A 19,592-nucleotide genomic window follows, 5' to 3' on the forward strand; every position below is an offset into this window, starting at 1 on the left:
CGACCCCCCCTCTCCGTCCCCCCATGCATAAAAGGAGAAGACAAGGAGAAATCCCTTCGGGCTGCGTCAAATTTTGCTCACACATACTACCTCACCCCCCATCCCCCTGCCCATTCCACCTCATGCATCACAACATCATCCATATACAACCATTCTCCATTCACCCCAGTCTTCTGTCCTCTCCCGTCCTTCCTCAACAGACATTCCCCTCTTCCCCAAAGCCCCCTTCACCCCATCCATCCATCTCATCCTAGGACGTCCCCTCATGTTCCCTCCCTCCACATCTGCCTTCCATACCTCTTTTACTAGTCTTTCTTCACTCATTCTTTCCATGTGTCCAAACCATCCTAATACTCTTTCATCAACCCTATCTCCTAACTCCCTTTCCACCCCTGTTCTCCTCACCTCCTCATTTCTCACTCTATCCAGCCTAGTAACCCCCATCATACTTCTCAGACACCTCATCTCAAACACATTCCAACTCCTCTCTTCCTCTCTTATGTTCCATGTTTCTGCCCCATACAGTGCTGTTGGCACAATCACTCCTTCATACAGTCTCCTCATAGCATCCATTCCCAAATGTCTATTCCTCATTACACTTTTTAATCCACCAAGACATTTACTCGCTTCTCTCAATCTACATTCTACTTCCACCTTCACTCCACTTTTTCCTGCCACATTTGCACCCAAGTATCTAAAACTATCCACTTCCTCCAGTCGCTCTGCCTTAATGCTCACTTCCAGTCAACTGCCACCTTCACCCCTTGTACATCTCATCACCTTACTTTTACCCACATTTATCTTTAGCTTTCTTCTATCACATACTCTTCCAAAATCTGTCACCAACTTCCTCAATCCCTCCTCCGATCCTGCCACAAGTGCAGTGTCGTCAGCAAACAACAGCTAGCTCACCTTCCACTTTTCTCCATTTTCTTTAACCATCTCCAATCCCTGACCCACTACCTTGCATTTACCTCTCGCACTACCCCATCCATGTATAAGTTGAACAGCCAGGGCGACATAACGCATCCTTGATGAAGTCCCACCTTTACCTCAAACCACTCACTCTCTCCATTTCTAATCCTGACACAAGCTCTACTACTCTCATAAACACTCTTGACAGCTCCTAGAAGCTTTCCTCCTATCCCATATATCTGCATAACCTCCCACAGTGCCTTTCTGTCTACCCTATTGTAAGCCTTTTCCAGATCCATAAAAGCCCAAAAAACATCCTTCCCCTTTCCTATAGCTTTCTCACATATCTGTCTTACCACAAAGATCTGATCTACACAACCTCTACCCGTCCTAAATCCACACTGTTCCTCACCAATTACTCCCTCTGTTCCTCTCCTAATCCTCTCAATCAAGATCCTCCCATAAGCCTTCCCAACTACACTTAACAAGCTAATCCCTCTGAAACTACTACATTCACACTTGTCCCCTTTTCCCTTGCAAAGTGGAACTATACAGGCACTCCTCCAGTCCCCCAGCACTCTACCCTCTCTCCAGCAAACATTAAATAACCTCACCAGCCAGTCCACCATCACTGTAGCTCCTTTTTTTAGACATTCTGCATGGCATCCATCCAGACCAGATGCCTTACATGCTTTCATCATCTTAACAACTGCATTCACTTCATCCTTCCTTATTTCTCCTCCATTTTCCTCACTCATCACGGTCATTTTCTTAGCATTTCCCACTGCAGCTGTCTTTCTCTCCCTATCCTCCTTCACATTTAGCAACTCCCTAAAATATTCTGCCTATCTTCCCCTTACTGCCTTCTCTTCCATTATCATCTTTCCATCTGCACCTTTTACCTTTTCTTCTCTACTTGATTCGCCTCTTCTTCCTCTTAATTTCTTTCCAAAACATTTTTTTATTACTTTCAAAATTTTCTGTCATTTGGGTATATACTGTAATATAAGGGAATGATTCAAATTTCAGCATAATATCAATAGTTTTTGATACATAGTTGTTTTTCCACAAAGACATAGTGAATGAAAAATCCCCCACTGTATGAAAATGAAAGAATTCTGGGAGTAAAATATTGACTGCATTTGATTGTTACAAATCTCAAATGAACACTGACATGGTCATAAACACTACCAACTCTCACTCAGGATACTTGTATGAACAAGTTGAACCATGTTTTTTGTTGCAAAAATGCAACCATGGGCTTATATGGTATTAAAAACTCTTGTGATTATTTCTTTTTTATTAGTTTTGAGCAGTGTTGCCACTGTGATCTATGCCAGTTCCCTTAAATGAGTGAGATTTTTTACACAAAATTCCTACAAGGAAATCTGGATTTCCACTTTTTTTTCCCACAAAAAGGAATTTTTATATACACAAACAAGTTCATTGCAACAAGTAATTTGCTAAAAAAACACCCCATGTGAGCAAATTTCTCCCACAAATTTGTGGAAAATTTCCACAAAATGGCATTGTTGGTTTTGAGTTTCAACATCATGCTTTACATTATAATTTTGTTCTTTAGTGACACCTTGCTCTATATTGACATTTGGTCCTTCATTGATATTCAATGCCTCATGGACACTTGCCCCATCACAGACATCTGGTCCCTCACAGTCATCTGATCTCTCATGAACACCTTGCCCCTCTCCATTACCGTGTCCCACACTGGCCACTCATCGTTCATTGACATTCTGTCCAGCATCACTTCCTAAAATGATATTCTGTCTTCGACTGACATTATATCCTACAGTGATATTTTGTCCTCTACTTACGGCAGTGGAGGAAGTGGAAGAGGTGGAACGCTCTTTGAGTTGTGTGGAGGATTCGCTCTTCTCACAGAGTGCACTCTTGAGAAGACAAATTTCCTCCTCACACATCCTGAGACGGTCCTCCAGGTTCACACAACCTTCACAAGCCATTTTGCTCCTTCGACAATACAAACGGTAAAGAAAAAATAGAAGTCAACTAGAGAAATAAAAGCAGTTGCTAAATGAACTAATACATGAAGCTTACTCTGCTTACCTTATACTATTACTCCTACCTTTGGAGTACAGTAACAGACTACTGTTTTGATTCTAAATTACTAGAACACCACTTATACCTGTAACAATTACAAAAACCCAACACAATCACTTTTCACTGTTCGAAGATATACTGTAAACTTCACAGGAAGTAATAAACTTAATGAGCTATTCGCTAGCTGGTATCCAGGTAGCAAACGAGTTCACTAGCTGAGGTCTCTGAGGAGACTGAGGAGTTCACTAGCTGAGGTCTCTGAGCAGACCAGGCTGAGGTCTTTGAGCAGACTGAGCTGAAGTCTCTGAACAGACTGAGCTGAAGTCTCTGAACAGACTGAGCTGAGGTCTCTGAGCAGACTGAGCTGAGGTCTCTGAACAGACTGAGCTGAAGTCTCTGAACAGACTGGGCTGAGGTCTCTGAACAGACTGAGCTGAGGTCTCTGAACAGATTGAGCTGAGGTCTCTGAACAGACTGAGCTGAGCTCTCTGTCTTTCTCCCACCTCTTTCTTTCCCCCCCTCTCTCCATCCCCCCTCTCCCTTCTGTCTACATCTCCCCCCCCCTCTCTCTCTCTCTTTCTCTTTCCTCTTTTTGTCCCTTTGCTTCTCTCATTTTTTCCCCTCTCCTTTTGTCTTCACTCTTTGCTTGGTTGTATTTCTCACCTTATTAGGATTGTATCATCCCAGGTGCTTTTGTACACATTTTAGCTTGTCTTTATATATTTAAGGTAATTTTTCCATTTCAGAGATCATTCAAGAAGCAGTTGTTTGAAACTGCAGCTACAAAGATGGAAAGAATACTAATGAAACCTGCTTCAGATGTTCATAAATTTAGAAAGCTGGGTGAAAAGGCTCATGCTTTGGTCATGGCAAACCTCAAAAATGATGAAGACTACAGTGATGCACCAGAACACTTCATGGGTAGGGCCTTTGTCTGGGAAATATGTACACCAAGTGTTTGGAAGACTTGATAAAAAATTGTGATAATATCATAAGTATTGTCTCCAGTACATTATTACTTAATCTGATTTAAAGAAGCTGTTTGGTTAAATTTCAGATCCATTGATGTCAACACTGATGGAAGACCCAGTTCAGTTACCATCTGGTAAAATCATGGATAGACACACAATTATTAGACACCTCCTCAATGACCCAACAGACCCATTTACTCGTCAGGCACTTTCAGAAGACATGTTGAAGCCAGGTAGGTGACAGGAATCTAGAATTATTTGATTCCTTTGATCTAATTGACAGATTTTCTTCTCTCATGGCTGCTGTATACTTGTTTGAAGAACATTAAATGAAGTAATAGTAGAAACATCTTGGATGTGAGAGAAATTTATTTGACACATTCTACATACATACATACACCAGCACTATTTGCAGACTTCTTACAAATACTGGAAGGATTTGATTAAAAAAAAAAAAAGAGCGAGAGAGAGATAGAGAGACTCATCATTATGGTTCCCATTGATATAAGTTTGTGGTGACCTATGTGCCCCCAAAAACGAATGCTTGGAAAGAGAACGAACATACAAAAATGCTAGAAGATACAAGGAAATCACTAAATGAGATACTAATGGGCAGGGGTAATCTGGTAATTATGGGGGACTTCAATTGCAAAGAAATTTGTTGGGATAACATGACAGTGCGAGGAGGAGACGACTTGTGGGGTAATATACTGCTGGATATGACTATGGAATACACAATGACCCAATGGGTCAGTGAAAACACCAGATACAAAAGCAATGAAGAGCCGTCGAAACTAGATTTGATATTTACAACAGAACCTGAAATTGTGGACAAAATCCATTACAAGACACCAATTGGAAAGAGTGACCATATACTCATCGAATCTGTACTAAAGGAAGAAATAGACATGGAGAGAAATGAAAAGCATAGGAAAGGAAGATTGATGTACAACAAAACGGACTTTGCAAAACTAAAGATATTCTTCCGGAATGCAAACTGGGAAAAATTCTATATGGAAGAGACAAAAGTGGATGAGAAATGGAATATCTTGATGGAAAATTACAGGCATGTACCAAGACAAAAGCAAGAGAGAGTACATCAAATGTTGGTTCAACAAAAGATGCAGTGAGGCAAAAGACAGAAGGGACAAAGCTTGGAAAAGGTGTAGAAAAGGTAAAAAACCTAGCAAATGGCAAATTTATATAAATTATAGAAATGAGTATGTTAATGTGAGAAGAGAGGAGAAAAGGAACCATGAAAAGGATATTATAGATAAATGCAAAGATCAACCCAAACTATTCTATCGATATGTGAATGGTAAAGTTAAAAACAAACAGGAAATGGTGAAACTATGCCTAGGAAATATAGAATACACAGAAGAATTAGAAATGGCCAAAGTCATGAACAATCACTTTAACCTCTTCACTCCGGGGCACATCGCACGTCTGGCAGCATTAGCTGCTCAACGTGCGATGTTGCATCATAATAATCGCATTATAAAAAATAAAGTCAGTGCTCAATCATTCGTTCTCTTTCACCTGTGAATTTTGATAACCATAGAAAATATGATGAAGCCAGTTTAGAGAGAATGGAGGTTACGAAGGTACGACTACAATAGATATAATCAAGACGCCGATGTCGGCATCATCACTTACCCACTTGTTCCTCATGATGCCTACATAGGCGTCACCGTATGGAAGTGGTTAAATCCATCTTCACCAGAGAGAAAATACAAAATTGGGATGAAGATAATAAAGGCAATCTCCCCACATGAGTGAGTTTACAACAACACAAAAAGAAATATCAGAACATCTATCAAAACTTGACGTCAGAAAATCACATGGCCCTGATGGAATTGCAAATTGGATTCTAAAGGAATGCAAAGAACTAATGGACAAAATACACAACATAATAGCTCACTCAAAGAAGGAAAGATACCTAAAGACTGGAAAAATGCTAACATTGTACCAATATATAAAAGAGGAAACAAGGAAGAACCCACCAGCTATAGGCCAGTATCACTAACAAGCACTATAGCCAAAATTAGTGAGAAAATCATCAAGAATAGATGGGTAAAACATCTGGAAGACAACAACATAATAAACCCAAGAGAATTTGGGTTCAGACAAGGAAGATCATACACCACAAACTTAATATGCTTCTACTCAAGACTAATAGACATAGTGCAAGAAAGAAATGTATGGGCTGATTGTGCCTTCCTAGACTTGCAAAAAGCTTTTGACAAAGTACCACACAGAAAATTACTAAAAAAAACTGGAACACATAGGAGGAATACAAGGGAACCTACTAGAATGGATGGAGGACTTCCTGACTGGTAGAAAGATGAGAGTAGTGCTCAGAGAAAAATATTCAGATTGGAAAGAGATGATCAGTGGAGTACCGCAAGGATCTGTATTGGCACCAGTAATGTTTGCTATTTATGTGAATGAAATGGACGAGGACGTGAAATGTTACATGAGCTTCTTTGCATACGACGCCAAACTGTTAAGGAAAGTAGAAACTGATAAGGATTGTGAAGCACTGCAGGAAGACCTGAATAAGGTATGGAACTGGAGTCAGAAATGGGAAGTGGACTTTAGTACTAAGAAGTGTAGCATAATGGAGTTTGGAAAAAGCAAAAACAGAATATCAGGAAAATATACAATCGGAACCAAGGAGGTAAAGAAGGCAGGATCCGAAAAAGATTTGGGGGTAATTATCACAAACGACTTGTCCTATGATAAACAGATTAACAAAATTGTCAGGGAGGCTTACAACTTGCTAAGATCAATAAAAGTGGCATTTGCATACTTGGACAAAGACATGATAAAAAAAAAATTGGTTACATTGATAAGGCCTAGACTAGAGTATGCAGCGACATTGTGATCAACCAGTACCAAAAAGAATATAAAGAAAATAGAAAGAATCCAGAGAGCAGCAACAAAAATAACACCTGCACTTGCAAACCTATCATATGAGGAAAGATTGGCTAAACTTGAGTTATCGACCCGGGAGCAAAGAAGAGAGGTGACCTACTGACCATCTACAGAATCATGAAAGGCACAGAGATACTTGATAGAGAGGACTTACTAAACTGGGACAAGAGAAACACAAGAGGACATGGAAAGAAAATAAAAAATGGCTACAGAAGAGAACTGAAGAAAAACCGTTTTCCACATAGAGTAGTGGACACTTGGAACAAACTGGATAATGTAATAGTATGCGTAAAAACCATTCAAACTAGACACTACGAGATACAAAGGCTGGACACCACGAGCATAACTCCCCTTCCCGCCAAATACAACTAGGTAAATACACCAAGCCTTTTTCCCTCTTACAAGGGAGGTAGCCAAAAAGGAAAAGGCATAAAATCATTCCCACCCATTCCATCCCTAAATACACTCCACTCCCCTGCACCCTCCCTCCCATCTTAGCACCTCCTGGATGATGGGTCATCCCTGCACCTTGTCCACTGCCCTGGGTCAGAGGCAGTGTCGCAAGTCACAGCACATCCACAGCAAGGCCACTTCATTAAATTGGCGACCCCCCTCTCCATCCCCCCATGCATTAAAGGAGAAGGTGGGGGAGAAATCCCTTCAGGCTGGGTCAAATTTTGTTCAAACATACTACCTCACCCTCCATCCCCCCACCCATTCCACCTCATGCATCACAACATCATCCATATACAACCATTCTCAATTCATCCCTGTCTTCTGTCCTCTCCTCTCCTTACTCAACAGACATTCCCCTCTTCCCCAAAGCCCCCTTCACCCCATCCATCCATCTCATCCTAGGACGTCCCCTCATGTTCACTCCCTCCACATCTGCCTTCCATACCTCTTTTATTAGTCTTTCTTCACTCATTCTTTCCATGTGTCCAAACCATCCTAATACTCTTTCATCAACCCTATCTCCCAACTCCCTTTCCACCCCTGTTCTCCTCACCTCCTCATTTCTCACTCTATCCAGCCTAGTAACCCCCATCATACTTCTCAGACACCTCATCTCAAACACATTCAAACTCCTTCTCTCTTCCTCTCTTATGTTCCATGTTTCTGCCCCATACAGTGCTGTTGGCACAATCACTCCTTCATACAGTCTCCTCATAGCATCCATTCCCAAATGTCTATTCCTCATTACACTCTTCAATCCACCAAGGCATTTACTCACTTCTCTCAATCTACATTCTACCTCCACCTCCACTCCACCTTTTCCTGCCACATTTGTACCCAAGTATCTAAAACTATCCACTTCCTCCAGTCGCTCTCCCTTAACCACTTCACTACGGGACTTAAATCTCGCGGGCAGCAGCCAATGCCAGCCGTACGATGTGTCGTAATAATACTCACATCATAAAATATAGTCACGGCTTATATCGATCGTTCTCTCTTTCACCCGTGAATTTTGAAAACCACAGAGAATGGGATTAAGAGCAGATTAAGGAGAATGTAAAAACACAGGGGCGACTACAATAAATATAATCAAGACGCCGCTATGGCAGCGTCGCGAATCCACTTGCTCCTCATGACGCCTACGTGTGCGGCACCGTATGGAAGGGGTTAATACTCACTTCTAGTCTACTGCCACTTTCACCCATTGTACATCTCATCACCTTACTTTTACCCACATTTATCTTCAGCTTTCTTCTATCACACATTCTCCCAAACTCTGTCACCATCTTCCTCAATCCCTCCTCTGATCCTGCCACAAGCGCAGTGTCGTCTGCAAACAACAGCTAGCTCACCTCCCACTTTTCTCCATTTTCTTTAACCATCTCCAATCCCTGACCCACCACCCTTGCATTTACCTCTCACACCACCCCATCCATGTACAAGTTGAACAGCCAGGGCAACATAACGCATCCTTGACAAAGTCCCACCTATACCTCGAACCACTCACTCTCTCCATTTCTAATCCTGACACAAGCTCTACTACTCTCGTAAAAACTCTTGACAGCTTCTAGAAGCTTTCCTCCTATCCCGTATATCCATAAAACCTCCCACAGTGCCTTCCTGTCTACCCTATTGTAAGCCTTTTCCAGATCCATAAAAGCCCAAAAATCATCCTTCCCCTTTCCTATAGCTTTCTCACATATCTGTCTTACCACAAAAATCTGATCTACACAACCTCTACCCGTCCTAAATCCTCACCAATTACTCCCTCTGTTCCTCTCCTAATCCTCTCAATCAAGATCCTCCCATAAGCCTTCCTAACTACGCTCAACAAGCTAATCCCTCTGAAACTACTACACTCACACTTGTCCCCTTTTCCCTTGTAAAGCGGAACTATACAGGCACTCCTCCAGTCCTCTGGCACTCTACCCTCTCTCCAGCAAACATTAAATAACCTCACCAGCCAGTCCACCATCACTGTACCTCCTTTTTTTTTAGACATTCTGCATGGCATCCATCCAGACCAGATGCCTTACCTGCTTTATCATCTTAACAACTGCCTTCACTTCATCCTTCCATATTTCTCCTCCATTTTCCTCACTCATCATGGTCATTTCCTTAGCATTTCCCACTGTAACTATCTTTCCCTCCCTATCTTCCTTTACATTTAGCAACTCCCTAAAATATTCTGCCCATCTTCCCCTTACTGCCTTCTCTTCCATTATCATCTCTCCATCTGCACCTTTTACCTTTTCTTCTCTACTTGATTCGCCTCCTCTTCCTCTCTTAATTTCTTTCCAAAACATCTTTTTATTGCTTTCAAAATTTTCTGTCATACTCTTTCCCCATTTCACATCTGCTCTCTCTTTGCCTCCTTTACCTTTTGCTTTACTTCTCTTTTCTTTTCTTTGTACCTCTCATATGACTCCCTTGTCCTATTTTGTAACCAATCTGTGAAAGCTTGCTTCTTCTCTTCTACACCTTTCCTTGTTTCCTCATCCCACCATTCACTACCCTTCCTTCTGTTTCCTCCTGCCCTTCTTGCTCCACACACCATCCTTGCACACTTTGTGACTCCCTCCTTGAACCATCCCCATTCCTCCTCTATCCTTCACTCCCTCCCACTCCTCTCTCAGCTTCTTGTACTCCTACTCCTTTTCCTTTTCATCTAAAGAGTTCACTCTAAGCACCTCCCTACCTTTTGTCCTTTTCCTCTTTCTCCATCTATCCTCCACTCTCAACTTACCTTCCACCAGAAAATTATCTGATATTCCCCCATCCTCTCCCCTTAGCATATGTACATCCTTAACCCTTCCTATTATACTCCTATCTAGCACTATCTAGACACATCTCCACCATCAACTCTCCACTACGATTCTTTCCTGGAACTCCACATTTCCCAACCACTCCATCAATTGGTTCATTTCCTACCCTAGCATTAAGATCTCCCAGTACTATTACATTGACATTTCTCCCTAATCCCTCTATGCACTCCTTTAAATCTATCCAAAAAGCCTCCCTTTCTTCTACACTCTTCTCACTACCAGGCCCATATGCACTTACAAAAACCCACCTCTCCTTTCCCAGTTTCACCTTCATCCACATTATCCTTGAGGAAACCTCCTTCCACTCCACTACACATTTATCTATCTCTTCACCTACTAGTATAGCCACCCCTTCCCTCCCTTGCCCTCTCTTCACTCCTGATAACCTCCCACTTACACTCCCAAACTTACACTCTCCTTTCCCTCTCAACTTAGTTTCACTCAAAGCCAACACATCCATCTTTCTTCTCACAAACATACTACCTATCTCTTCCCTTTTACTCTCATCTGTACCACATCCACGCATATTAAAAGACCCAAACCTTAGGATGCTGGTTGGAAAACTCCTAGACCCTCTTATGCCTTTACTATTTTAGGAATGTCCCCTGTGGGGCTACAAGGAGAAGGATGCCTAGTCCCAATCCCCGTCCCTTTTTTCTCGCCTCTTACGATCCAAGTGGAAATACTTGGTGGCAGTATTCTTTTGCCCCCACCACAGGGTAGGTAGGCAAAAAATGAAATGAATAATCAGAGAAATTGTACAGGACAGCATAATGGGGAGTCGTAGTATAAAAGTGACATCATTTCTCTATGAACAGAGTATTCCTCTATCACAGACAAAATGATGTGTGGCTCTGGTACGTAGGGGTGCCCCATATAGACCCTAAAGCATCAACTGCATGCTACTTTGCCACAATAACATGCAGCTAATACACACAGTCATCATTGATCATAGCGACAAAACACATAAATTGGTGTTCCTGAGAAATACGTTAATAACAGAACATCTTGACAGTGCTACAATTATAGAAAACCTTGGGTGTAATATATGGGAAGGGGAGTGCTCATGGATACCTGAAATGGTTAAATCATAATGTAAAAAGTGTGAAATAGAAGTAAAATTGAAGAAAATGTTGACAGGTCAGAGAAACCCCAAGATGGCTGTTCATTGTGTTCAAATGTAAAGAGATACCCAGAGTTGGCTACTGGTGCAAGAGCAAAACAAAATATAAATCTAGATTTTATATCACCAAGAGGTACAAAAAGGTTTCTATTTGACAATGGTGATGAAGTAGTTTTTTCTGGATTCAGTGGGTACGAAAGAAGACTCTTTAGTAGAATTATAGGCATAGACACATAAGAAATATGAACAATTCATGGAAGCAAGAAAGAGACAATCAATGAAAGATGAATAAAGACTTAAGGAGATAAGTGCACTAAAAAAAAAGAACTGGTCAAGTTGAAAGGTGAAAATGAAAGGTTGAAAAATAATGAAAACACAAATAATGAGAAATGGAAAGAGGTAGATGAAAAAATTAAAACAATGACAATGGAAACGGGAGAAAAGCATAGGAGAAAATTAACTTCAGCAACTCAAGAATGATTGGAAAAAAAAGACAAAGATAAGGTAATTTTCAAAGAAATAGTTCATCAACAAATGCAGGAGAAGGCCAAAGATGCAGTTATTAAGTTAATTAAAGAAAAAGAAAACCTAGTAAGAGATACACTAGAAAAAAAAAATGTATATTGATTTATGGTCTAAAGGAAAAACATAACCGAAATTGGTTCCTGAGAGAAAAAGAGGACAAAGAATTGGCAAAAAAAAATTCTAAAAGTAGTACAGGATAATGAGCAAGAAATAGATAAGGAAATAGAGGAAGTGCACAGAATGGGTATGTAGAAGGAGGAAAAAGTTGACCACTAAAGATCAAATTAAGATCACTAATGGCAGTGGAAGAAATCTTAGCAAGAACAGAAAAATTAGCAAGAAGCAAACACTAAAAAAAATGTATGGATAAAATGAGACACGAATGACAGGTAAAGAGAAAGAATTAGGACATTAAAAATGAAGCTAAAGGTAAAAATGAGAAGAGAATGGAGACTGAGATAATGCAGTTCTATAAGAATGTGTTAGATATGAGACTGAAAAAAATTGTATAAAAAAAAAAAAAAGTTAAGAGAATTAGATGGAGGTATAGCAAATTAAGGTAAGTGTATACTAACATAAATGGATTGATCTCAGGATTAAACAAACTTTATAATTACCTGTCAGAAGCAAAACCAGACATAATAGGAATTATGGAGACAAAATTAAGGGGTCCACTAGTACCAAACAGCATTGGACATGGATTATATAATCACTGGCTTAGAAATAGGGAGGAGAAACAAGGTGGAGGAGTCATGTTCCTGGTTAAGAAAAACTTAAATGTGACAAAAATTACATATGGAGAGAACAGGGTAGAGATGATCACATAAGAGTTGAAGACAGTGACATGAAAAGTTTGTAGTGATATATGTGCCCCAAAAAACAGGGTCTTGGAGAAAGATTACTTCAAAATGTTAGATGCTGAAGGATGGAAGTTACTCATGGGTGATTTAATTGTAAAAAAATATATTGGGAAGAGATGATAGTGAAAGGTGAAGAGGATCAATGGGGAAATGTATTACTCGACATGGGTATAGAACATACAATGACACAATGGGTAAAGGAAAATGCTGGATTTAGAAATAATGAAGAACCATTGAGACAAGCTTTATTATTTATGTCTGAACCTAAAATAGTAGGCAAAATTGAATACAATACAACAATTGCAAAGTGACCACATACTACCCGAGTTAGAATTAAAGGAAGAAATATATATAAAGAGAAATGAGAGAAAAGGAAGACTGATGTATAGTAAAACAGACTGAGAAACGAAGGAGATTGTTTCTTAAAGCATGCTGGGAAAAATTCTACAAAGAGGAAACACAAGTGGAAGAAAAATGGATGATTCTGAAGATCTATAAAGGAGTGAATAAATATGTCCCAAAGCAAAAACAGGAAAAGATGTACATTAAGTGTTGGTTTAATGAAAGGTGCAGCAAAGCAAAGGTAGAATCTAGAGACAAAGCTTGGAAGAGATGGGGAAAAGACAGGAAATCTAGAAAGTGGCAATTATATGTTAATCAAAGGAACGATTACGTTAAAATATGCATGAAAGAAAAATGTAGCTGTGAGAAAGACATAATAGAAAAATGTCAGGATCAGCCAAAGCTGTTCTATAAATATGTAAATGGGAAACTAAAAAACAAACAGGAAATAATGAAGCTACACCAAGGGAATACAGAATACACAGAAAAATACCGAAAAGGCTGAAGTTGTGTGCAAAAACTTCAAATCTGTTTTCAATAGAGAAAAAAATACAACATTGGGTTGAAGGGAGAGAAGTAAAAAAAAAAAAAAAAACTTAAGGAAATAATAGTAACACAGAAAAAAATAATGGATCAAATAACGAACCTTGATGTCAGGAAATAGCACGGCCTGGATGGAATTGCAAATTGAATATTAAAAGAATGTAAAGAACTAACAGACAAGATATACAACATAAGTTGCTCGCTCAAAGAAGGAAAAATGCCAGACGACTGAAAAATGCTGATATTGTACCAATTTATAAGGGAAATGAGGAAGACTCAATAAATTACAGACCAGTTTCCCTTACAAGCACAGTAGCTAAAATTTGTGAAAAAGTTATAAAATGTAGATGGATAAAACATCTGGAGGAGAACAATATACTAAATCTGAGACAGCACAGATTTAGACAGGGAAGATTATGTACCACTGATTTGATCTGCTTTTACTCAAGACTACTAGATATAATACAATAAAGGGACAGATGGGCTGATTATGCTTTCCTAGATCTACAAAAAGCTTTTGATAAAGTCCCTCACAAAAAACTATTAAGAAAACTAGAAACCATAGGAGGGATACAAGGGAAACTATTGAAATGGATGGAGGACTTTTTGCATGGAAGAAAAATTAGGGTAGTACTCAGAGATAAGACTTCTACTTGGGAAGAAGTAATTAGTGGAGTCCCACAAGGATCAATGTTGGCTCCAATAATGTTTGCCATTTATGTGAATGACATAGACGAGGGTGTGGAATGTTACATGAGCTTCTTTGCAGATGACTGTAACTTACTACAGAGAAATTTGAGCAGGGTTTGGGAATGGAATCAGAAGTGGGAAGTGGACTTCATTATTAAATGTAGCATAATGGAATTTGGAAAAAATACATACATATACCAAGGCTTTTTCCCCCTTACAAGGGAGGTAGCCAAAAAGGAAAAGGCATAAAATCATTCCCACCCATTCTATCCCTGAATACACTCCACACCCCTCCACCCTCCCTCTCATCTTAGCACCTCCTGGATGACGGGTCATCCCTGCACCTTGTCCACTGCCCTGGGTCAGAAGCGGTGTCTCAAGACACAACACATCCACAGCAAGGCAGCTTCATTAAATTGGCGACCCCCCCTCTCCATCCCCCCATGCATAAAGGAGAAGACGGGGAGAAATCCCTTCAGGCTGCATCAAAATTTGCTCACACATACTACCTCACCCCCCATCCCCCCACCCATTCCACCTCATGCATCACAACAACATCCATATACAACCATTCTCCATTCACCCCTGTCTTCTGTCCTCTCCCATCCTTCCTCAACAGACATTCCCCTCTTCCCCAAAGCCCCCTTCACCCCATCCATCCACCTCATCCTAGGACGTCCCTTCATGTTCACTCCACACCTCTTTTACTAGTCTTTCTTCACTCATTCTTTCCATGTGTCCAAACCATCGTAATTCTCTTTCATCAACCCTATCTCCCAACCCCCTTTCCACCCCTGTTCTCCTCCTCACCTCCTCATTTCTCACTCTATCCAGCCTAGTAACCCCCATCATACTTCTCAAACACCTCATCTCAAACACATTCAAACTCCTTCTCTCTTCCTCTCTTATGTTCCATGTCTCTGCCCCATACAGTGCTGTTGGCACAATCACTCCTTCATACAGTCTCCTCATAGCATCCATTCCCAAATGTCTATTCCTCATTACACTTTTTAATCCACCAAGGCATTTACTCACTTCTCTCAATCTACATTCTACCTCCACCTTCACCTTTTCCTGCCGTATTTGCACCCAAGTATCTAAAACTATCCAGTTGCTCTCCCTTAATGCTCACTTCCAGTCTACTGCCACTTTCACCCCTTGTACATCTCATCACCTTACTTTTACCCACATTTATCTTTAGCTTGCTTCAATCACATACTCTCCCAAACTCTGCCACCAACTTCCTCAATCCCTCCTCTGATCCTGACACAAGCGCAGTGTTGTCAGCAAACAACAGCTGGCTCACCTCCCACTTTTCTCCATTTTCTTTAACCATCTCCAATCACTGACCCACTACCCTTGCATTTACCTCTCGCACTACCCCATCTGTGTATAAGTTGAACAGCCAGGGCGACATAACGCATCCTTGATGAAGTCCCACCTTTACCTCAAACCACTCACTCTCTCCATTTCTAATCCTGACACAAGCTCTACTACTCTCATAAAAACTCTTGACAGCTCCTAGAAGCTTTCCTCCTATCCCATATATCTGCAGTACCTCCCACAGTGCCTTTCTGTCTACCCTATTGTAAGCCTTTTCCAGATCCATAAAAGCCCAAAAAACATCCTTCCCCTTTCCTATAGCTTTCTCACATATCTGTCTTACCACAAAGATCTGATCTACACAACCTCTACGCGTCCTAAATCCACACTGTTCCTCACCAATTACTCCCTCTGTTCCTCTCCTAATCCTCTCAATCAAGATCCCCCCATAAGCCTTCCCAACTACACTTAACAAGCTAACCCTCTGAAACCACTACATTCACACTTGTCCCCTTTTCCCTTGTAAAGTGGAACTATACAGGCACTCCTCCAGTCCTCCGGCACTCTACCCTCTCTCCAGCAAACATTAAATAACCTCACCAGCCAGTCCACCATCACTGTAGCTCCTTTTTTTAGACATTCTGCATGGCATCCATCCAGACCAGGTGCCTTATATGCTTTCATCATCTTAACAACTGCCTTCACTTCACCCTTCCATATTTCTCCTCCATTTTCCTCACTCATCACGGTCATTTTCTTAGCATTTCCCACAGAAACTATCTTTCCCTCCCTATCCTCCTTCACATTTAGCAACTCCCTAAAATATTCTGCCCATCTTCCCCTTACTGCCTTCTCTTCCATTATCATCTCTCCATCTGCACCTTTTACCTTTTCTTCTCTACTTGATTCACCTCCTCTTCCTCTTTTAATTTCTTTCCAAAACATTTTTTTATTACTTTCAAAATTTTCTGTCATACTCTTACCCCACTTCACATCTGCTCTCCTCTTTGCCTCCTTTACCTTTTGCTTTACTTCTCTTTTCTTTTCTTTGTACCTCTCATATGACTCCCTCGTCCTATTTTGTAACCAATCTGTGAAAGCTCGCTTCTCTTCTACAACCTTTTTTGTTTCCTCATCCCACCATTCACTACCCTTCCTTCTATTTCCTCCTGTCCTTGTTCCACACACCATCCTTGCACACTTTGTGACTCCCTCCTTGAACCATCCCCATTCCTCCACACCTAGCTCTACTCTATCCTTCACTCCCTCCCACTCCTCTCTCAGCTTCTTTTTGTACTCCTCCTTTTCCTTTTCATTTAACGAGTTCACTCTAAGCACCTCCCTACCTTTTGTCCCTTTCCTCTTCCTCCATCTATCCTCCACTCTCAACTTACCTTCCACCAGAAAATGATCTGATATTCCCCCACCCTCTCCCCTTAGCACATGTGCATCCTTAACTCTTCCTATCATAGTCCTATTTACCACTACATAATCCATCAACATTCTATCTACCACCCTTCCATCCACCACCCTCTCCCATGTGTACTTATGCTTGACTTTCTTCCGAAACACTGTATTTGCTATCATCAACTCTCTAGACACATTTCCACCATCAACTCTCCACTATGATTCTTTCCTGGAACTCCACATTTCCCAACCACTCCATCAATTGGACCATTTCCTACCCTAGCATTAAGGTCTCCCAGTACTATTACATTGACATTTCTCCCTAAATCCTCTATGCACTCATTTAAATCTATCCAAAATGCCTCCCTTTCTTCTACACTCTTCTCACTGCCAGGCCCATATGCACTTACAAAGACCCACATCTTTCCCAGTTTCACCTTCATCCACATTATCCTTGAGGAAACCTCCTTCCACTCCACTACATGTTTACCTATCTCTTCACTTACTAGAATAGCCACCCCTTCCCTCATAAATACTAAAGAAAGTAAGAACGGATGAGGAGTGCAACTCATTACAACAAGATTTGGACAAGATCTGGAAATGGACTCAAAAGTGGGAAGTGAAATTCAATATCAAGAAATGTATAATGGAATTTGGAAAAAGTAAAAACAATATCGAGAGATTATAAAATTGGTAAATAAGAGGTAAAAAAAAATAAACTGAAAAAGACCTTGGAGTGATGATCAGCAAAGACATGACACCGGACAAACATATTAATAAAATAGTCGGAGAAACCTACAATTTATTGAGGTCAATAAAAGTAGCATTTGCCTATTTGGACGAGGAAATGATAATTTTTTTTTAACTACACTAATAAGACCAAAACTCAAGTACGCAGCAACACTATGGACACCCAGTACCAAAAAGAATATGAAAAAATTAGAAAATACAAAGAACAACAACAAAACTGGCACCAACTCTTTCCAAAATGATGTATGAACAAAGACTGTCCAAATTAGAATTACCAACTCTGGAAGAAAGAAGGGAAAGAGGAGACCTACTAACTATCTATAGAATTATGAAAGGAATGGAAATCTTATATAAGAATGATTTATTGAAACGGGACAATGGAAAAACAAGAGGACATGAAAAGAAACTCAAAAAAGATAATTATAGGAGAGATCTGAAAAAAATAGCTTCCCACACAGAGTGATAGATACCTGGAACAAATTAGACAAAGAAACAGTGTGTGCAAACACTATTCAATATTTTAAGAAAAAACTTGATGCCGAAAGATACAAAGACGGGTCACCACGAGCATAGCTCCCTTCCCGTATAATACAACTAGGTAAATACAACACACTCCCATCCCTTAGACACACATTAATTAACATCACCAGCTACTCCACTATAGCTGTACCTGTCTTCTAAGACACTTCACATGACACCCATCCAACCCAGGTGTTTTACCTGTTCTCCTCATTTTCAAAGCTCATACCTCATCTTTTCTTGTATCTCTTCCATTTTCTTCTTCCATTACCATAATTTCCTTAGCACCTCCCACTGCCACAATCAGTCAATCCCTATCTTCCTCCACATCCAATAGCTCTCTAAAATAATCTACCCATCTCACCACCTTCACTTCCATTAACATCTGTCCATCTGCACCTCTTACCATTTTGTCTCTCCATTCCTCTTTTAACTTCCTTTCAAAAACATCTCTTTGCCATACTCTTACCCCATATTACATCTACTCTCATCTTTGCCTCCTTTATCTTATGTTTTGCTTTTTTTTATACCTCTATGCTTCCCAAGTCCTGCTTTACAACTAATCCCTAAGTGCTCACATCTTCTCTTCTACCATCTTTACTTTATTATTCCACTATTCACTACCCTTCCTTCTATTCCCTCCCATTCTCCTTGATCCATGTACAATTTCTGTGCACCTTGTCACTTCCTCCTTGTAACATATTTTCCTCTTCCACTCCCACCACTACTCTATCTTTTACCACCTCCCACCCTTCTCTCAGCTTCTCCTGATACTCTTGCTCCTTTCCTTCTCATTTAAAGAGTTCACTCTAAGCACCTCACTACCTTCTGCCCTTTTCCACCATCTCCACTTATCCTCCACTCTCAATTTACCCTCCAAAAAATGATACAATATTCCTCCAGCCCCTCCCCAAAAAACATGAACATCCTTCCTTTGGATACCACTACATAGTTCATTAATGCCTTATCAACCACCTTTCCATACATCACCTTTTCTCATGTGTTAGCTCTCATCACTTCTCTTTCTAAACACATCACCATCAAGTTTCCACCATGATTTTTACCTGGTACTCCAAACTTCCCAACCACTTCATCTCTTGGTTCATCCCCTACCTTAGCATTGAAATCTCCCAACACTACTACATTGACATTCCTTCCAAAATCCTCTAAGCACTCATTTAAATTCATCCAAAAAACTCCCTTTCCTCTACACTCTTCTCACTACCAGACAAATATGTACTTACAAGGACCCACATATCCTATCCTAGTTTTACCTTCATACACATTAACCTTGAAAATACTTCCATTCCACTACACACTTTCCTATCTC

At 40.4% G+C, this 19,592-nt stretch overlaps 1 protein-coding gene across 5 annotated transcripts in view; it reads left to right on the forward strand.

The window, feature by feature from the left end:
* Ube4B (Ubiquitination factor E4B) overlaps window positions 1–19,592 on the forward strand; it is a 679,226-nt gene that overhangs the window by 616,243 nt on the left and 43,391 nt on the right. For all 5 annotated transcript variants that reach the window (XM_076183024.1, XM_076183023.1, XM_076183022.1 and 2 more), the window contains 2 exons: window positions 3,738–3,912; window positions 4,049–4,195. In XM_076183024.1, the coding sequence (XP_076039139.1) occupies window positions 3,738–3,912; window positions 4,049–4,195 (322 nt within the window). The remainder of the gene's footprint in view (window positions 1–3,737; window positions 3,913–4,048; window positions 4,196–19,592) is intronic.

The sequence above is a fragment of the Oratosquilla oratoria genome, chromosome 3 (genome assembly GCF_046742065.1).
Source record: "Oratosquilla oratoria isolate Oo_2021 chromosome 3, ASM4674206v1, whole genome shotgun sequence".
In the NCBI taxonomy this organism is placed as follows: domain Eukaryota; kingdom Metazoa; phylum Arthropoda; class Malacostraca; order Stomatopoda; family Squillidae; genus Oratosquilla; species Oratosquilla oratoria.